This window comes from Rhinolophus sinicus, chromosome 16 (assembly GCF_057876585.1).
Source record: "Rhinolophus sinicus isolate RSI-liver-muscle chromosome 16, RSI-T2T, whole genome shotgun sequence".
Lineage (NCBI taxonomy): Eukaryota > Metazoa > Chordata > Mammalia > Chiroptera > Rhinolophidae > Rhinolophus > Rhinolophus sinicus.
In genome coordinates, this window is record NC_142516.1 from 106,439,302 (window position 1) to 106,445,301 (window position 6,000).

At 45.3% G+C, this 6,000-nt stretch overlaps 1 protein-coding gene across 1 annotated transcript in view; it reads right to left on the reverse strand.

Moving 5' to 3' along the window:
- The window catches only part of DLEU7 (deleted in lymphocytic leukemia 7), a 29,596-nt gene extending 28,470 nt beyond the window's left edge, over nt 1-1,126 (reverse strand). Inside the window, exon 1 of the mRNA XM_019752153.3 lies at nt 195-1,126. Within this exon, the coding sequence (XP_019607712.1) occupies nt 195-653 (459 nt within the window). The 5' untranslated portion in view covers nt 654-1,126. The remainder of the gene's footprint in view (nt 1-194) is intronic.
- Nucleotides 1,127-6,000: the final 4,874 nt, after the last annotated feature.

Below are 6,000 nucleotides of genomic sequence, written 5' to 3' on the forward strand. Positions count from 1 at the left end.
GCGCCCGGAGTTCCCAGCCCCAAGTGCGGAGTCCAGGGAGTGTCACCTCCCCCCTTCATTACGCAGGGGGCTGAATCTCGGTGGGCAGCTGCGCTTGGGATACTGCGGCCCCACCCCATCTCCATCCAGGCCCCCACAGCCCTGGCTTGCACGGGGATCCTGTGTCCTAGGGGGGAAACTGGAGCCAGACTCACCTTCAGGTGGATGGGGAAGGACCGCTCCTGCTGGAGGGGGCCCAGCAGCGTCTGCTCCACGCTGACCAGCTCCGAGGTCGAGTCCACCACGCGGGCCAGCGCACTACGCATCGCCATCCGGGCCAGGGTGCAGGGCCCGCGGCCCCGGGGGAAAGGCAGCAGCTCCGCGCCCCCCTCTGCGCCTCGCACCACCTCTACCTCGGGGGAGCTCGCCTGCGCCTCGGACCCCCCATTCCTGAACCCCCTGTCCCTGCCGCCCTCCTCGCGCCCAAGCCCGGGCCGGGCCCGCAGCGGGCCTGAGCGACGCACTGAGGCGGTAGACACATGATCCGGGTCTCGCGGGCTCCTGGGCGCGCCCGGACCGTCCCCCCAGCCCCACTCCTGCTGCAGCAGCTGCAGAGTCTGCAGAGCCACCATTTGGTGGCTGATGGAGGCAACTAGGGGAGCGGGGCTGGCCATCGCCTCCGCAGCCGGCTCTGGGCGCTCCGCTGGCAGGTGGAGGAACAAGTGAGGAAGGCGGGGGCGTTTGGGGTCGCCAGGGTCACACTTCCTAACCTGCGGCTCCTGATCCTCCTTGCCTTTCGACTTGTGGGGCCGGTCCCGCCCCTGGCCCGCAGTCTGTGACCCCCGCTGGCCCCTGCATTCGCTTAAAGTCTGAATCGCCTTGTTTTGACCCAAGGCTGCTTGAAGCGCTACTCGGCGTGCACTTGAAAATCGGCCAAATGCTGAGCTCTGGTTCTTCAACCCCTCCAAGGTTTTGCTAGGAAAAGGTGCCGCTTTGTGATGAATCCATTCGCAGTATTACCCCGCCCCCATCTCTTTGAAGGATTCTGCCAGTGACCATTCACGCCCTGGGGGATGAGAAGCGAGCATGTAAAAGACCCACCCCGGAGTGAAACTGTGAAGAACCAGAGAAAACCTCACAAAGGAAGACTGTACCTGATCCTCCTCCCTCCCTTTCTCAGCCCTAGGGGAATTTTCAGGAACTTCATGGAGTAGCCTTCAAGGCCTGGAGCTCCCCAAACAAAAGGTGACTTGTGTATCTCCGAGTTCTGCAGCTCTCTGCTTTGCCCCATGCCACAAGTGCTCGGAGAGCCTGACCGAGGAAGTAGCATCAGGGTACAGCCCATGAGGCCTGCTCCTGAAGTGACTGGGGAAGCATGGGCCCGGTACTGCCCAGATGAAGGACCTAAATGGTTTTGTGTGAAACTCCCAAAGGACTTCCGCAGCAGAGTTTGAAGCTAAATCCTTTTACCAGCCATGAACCCAGGGACAGCTGTACAAATAGTTGCCGGTTTTAATTAAACCTAACTTCACTACTTCCTTGACTTGGGAAAAGGGACTGACAAATTGTGCTTTGATAGATAGGAAACCATTGGTTTGTAATTCATTACACTTTTAAAAGGAAAGGACATTTGAGGGAATGGTAGAAAGGACACTGTCCCAGAACAGCATCGTTTCCATTTCCTTCCTGTGCAGGAAACCATTTAGATAACCTAACAACACTACTAAAGCAGGGGACAAGGGTGCAGGCCCATGACAGACAAGGGCACCCTAGCAGACCCGCAGGATGGGATTTCATTCTTTAGAAGGGAGAGTCCATCCTTCGTGCTGTGGGGTGAGATCTGGAGAGGCCCTTGCTTGCACGGGAAAGCTGGCCCAGTGACTTTTAGTCGAGAAAGGCTGTCAGGGGAAATATGGGCAGGAGTTTAGGGTCCTTCAAAGTTCTTTAACTCTGGGATAGTATGACTCCACATAATCCTCCCAACTCTCCAGTGACAGTTCCTTCTCTTTCTCAGTGTTTTCTTCGCCTATGAAAACAAATCTGAATGCCAAGGTAAAGAAAACCTTTCTTAAACAAAAACAAGTATGTTCACACTAATTATAAGTAAGTAAAAATGCATGTCTGTACATTGACAGAGAGGAAATTACTTTGGAGGGAAGTAAATAATTTAATGTTGATTAGATTCTTTTGCCATGAAGTTATTAAGTTCATTTAAAAAGTAGAGAAATTGTGTGTGTGTGTGTGTGTGTGTGTGTGTGTGTTTTATCCTCAAAGGTTGAAATACGTTAGGTTCAGCAAAGACTAACCAAGAATAGCAAAAACTAACCCCTAATTTTCACAGAGCATGTCAGATCTCCAGGGGTGCTCCTCTTTCCAGATATGCAGGAAATTCAGTTTCATGGGCGAACTCTTCTACTATCGAATGGCTGACTGCAAAACCTTCTTGACAGATGGAATTCCAGCCAACAGCAGAATTGAAAGCACTCATCACGGCCTGACCTGAGGCCCCAGAGTTCTAATTACCAGGCTGACTCTGAGAGCCATGAGACCAACTGAACTTAAGAGGTATGAGAGAAGGGGGCCAGAAAAATATGGGGCCTGTGGGATGGTACATGGAGCTTAAATAGCTGCCTGAGTTTTCCAGTATCCTTTAGATAGCACTGGGTTATCCAACAACTCAAGGCTTTCTCTGTCTTGGCCATGGACCACCCTTTCTTTTGCCATGACTTTTAAATAGCTGATTTTTCAAAGCTGGAGATAGGAGACCCTAACTGAGGAAAAGTATTCATAGGCTACCGAGATGAATCAATAGCGTAGCAGATCTACCTTTGATCTAAAACACCTCTCAAGTTATACATTCTGGGCTACCACTTACAATGCCCTACCTACTACACTGACAGTTTCAGGCCACTGTGTAATAAAAGGCTTATTCAAAAGAATGAAGCACTAGACACATGATACTTTTGCTTCACAGTATCAATTTCACTATTTCATGGAAACCATACCCTCATTTCCCAGGAGATATTTCTCCTCCTCCTCCAGGCTCAGTCCATGTAGTCAGATGGGATGAATCCTTCCCACTGCAGAAGTGGACTAGGGCATTGTGAATGGTCAGGAATGGACGCATGACCCAATTAGAGCCAATATGACAATATCATTTAGGATGATATCATTTAGGACAATATCATTTCAGCTGAATGTACTAAATAAGAGAAAACAATGGAGCTAGAAGAAAATGTAGGCTGAAAGATGAAACATTTAAAAAGGTAAACTCCCTTTTAACATAAAAACATAAAATAGTTTAATCAATAAGAGTAAGTTATTGTCTCAGATCACAAGTCCTAGGGTAGGATGGCTCCAGTGTTGATTAATCTGCTGGAGTGTCAGATCCCCAGGCGTGCCTATGGATGTGAAACTGAGAAGATATAAGTTCTGGAGCTTCTGCAGCCATCTTGTGAGTCTGAGGGAAAAGGCTGCCTATGAATGAGCCAACACTAAAGACAGAAAAGTCAAGAGATCTATAGAGAGAAACCAGTGACCTTATAATATCATCAGAGCCCCACATTTAGCTACAGAAGAAATGATAGACCCACCTCCTAGCTTTTCATTTATATAAGCCACTAAGATCTCTTTTTGCTTGAGCCACTTTGGGTTGAGTTTACTGCCTCTTGCAACAGAAAATCACAACTGAAGCAAACTGCTTGAGGTATGTAAGAGGCTAAAGTTTTAATGGAATGACCTGTGACCCAATAGCCCTCAGTCAAGACACTGCTAAAAGGTCCCTCCAACTGTTTCCAGCAATGCCTTTGTCATTCACCTAATCTTTCTACCATCTCAGCAATTGGTGGGAAATGTCTTTTGAGCAAGTCTGGTCATTGCTGACAATTGATGGGAACATTAGAAAAAAAGCCATGGAAACATTCATGACTCTGTGGGATGGAAAAGGGAAGAGGGTTGAAAACTCGGTGAAGTGAGAAGCAATTTTCTACTTGTTAATAGACCAAGTAGAGTGTTGTTAGATAAACAAGGATTCTGTTGCTTCTATTAACCTGAAGGTTCTTTTCTCACATAAACAAAAGATACAAACTCTTGTGTGAAATCATGAAGAAGCTGGGCCCAGTGAGAACAGAAAGGAGCTGGCAGAAGGTACAGCTCTATGGAACCTTCCTCAAAGGACTTGGCAGAGCCCAGATACATTTGAGCCCTCCTTATATACTTTGGCGCTTTTCTCCAAAAAGGATCCAAGAGAATTCCAGAAATGGAGCCGTTAACCTTCAACACACCCTCATGAAGTTCATAGGTGGGGGCAAAACAAAACATGTCCAAAGAGGCCAAAGAGTTATTATTGTTAAATGAAAATTATGATTGAGGAGAAACAGATGCTGAATAGATATACCAAGATATGAAAATGTTTTATAAAAGAGAAAACAATGGAACTAAGAAAAGATGGAGGCCCAACAAAGAAAGAGCAAAAAAGATCAAATTCCTCTTTTAAACATACAATTGTAACATCTGAATATGCCAAGTCATAAAAATGCACATGCAATTCTAACTTTGGCCTAAACATTTGATTTTGAGGGGAAAAAAAAGATGCAATCCTGCCACGAAACCTCTGAATTGCCAAAAATAATTGTTTACATAGGGCAATGTGTTTTCAGGACATCATATATGCACTGCCTGCCCAGACCCTATTAAGCTGGTGACACTAAGTGAAGCTTAGTAGAACTAAGTAGAAAAATAGGGAAGTCTAGTATAGGGAGGGAAAAGAGAAGTGAAAAATATTCAAAATGTTCAAGCCCACCTACCTGTGCCAATGTAATCTGATGTGCAACTCATCTCCTCAACACAAAATACCAGTTTACCTGGACATATAAATAATTTTACTGGATTGTGTCTCCCTAATAGGTTTATATCCAGGAGGAATTCTTGATGCTAGCAGAGAAAAAAATCAAAAGTCGATTTTAAAAGAGTAATTTTTCCTAATTCTTGTAGCTTTGGTAGATAATTTGTTTTTTAAGAGTGACAGAAAGGCCATGGATTGTCATGTTGCCTACATAATTTCAACAAGAAAATCTTGTTGGGTTCTCCCCTCCATTTGTGATTACAAAATGTAAACTATGAAGAATATCCTTTCCCTTTGAGGGAAATTCAAAAGCTGTTTGATTTCCTGAACCACTTCAATTACCTGTGTAGATATGGCTTGTAATATTGAAATGTGGGGAGGGGAGGAGGATCGTAATAGTAATAAAAATAGGAAAGGAATAAGTGTAGGAAGTGTTTTAATGCAACTGTATGCCAGGATCTTTAATCTTAGTGGAAAAAAAATAGGACCACGCTCATCACTTTCCATGATCATGATCACCCTGTATGTATTTCCAAGTTCTAGTAGGTACCCTTTCAGTGCGATAGAAATAAATGCTCAACTTGGATTGATATACTTAAAATTAAAACTAAAAAAAAAAATGTCTTCTTAGTCCCTTTCCTTACATTTATCCTCATTTCTTTAGACTTTTTTTTTCCTCTAAGGAATTTTCTACTATTGTTCCCCAATGTCTCTTCTGTTACGTTTTATGATCGAAAAGATATTGGGGTTTCATCCACCCTCTCATTTATTCCTCTCTCCCTTGAATATTTCCAGAGCTCCCTTTCCTGTGGTAACTGTAATGAAAAAAGAGGGCAGGGAGGACAAACTGGGGGGGGGGGGGGGGGTCACATGGTTCTTTTGTTTAGTTTTTGCTACAAGAACACTATTCCTATGCATCCACGAAGTCAAAACATCCGTACTAGGAGATTCAATAGGTATGTTGTCAGGCTCCAACTCCTCACCCCGGAGTGCAGCAAGGGAGAGCTAAACCAGTTTTGAGAACTGGATGAGTGCCTTCCCACGTTGGCTCTCTGCGCTAGGAAAATAAGAAAGGCCAACAGATCCGCTCGTTTTATTTGTTTGGTCATTTTCATCATCTTTATTTCAAAATATTATTGAGAATGGTCAGAAAAGTTGAAATAAGGTAAAACCCATTT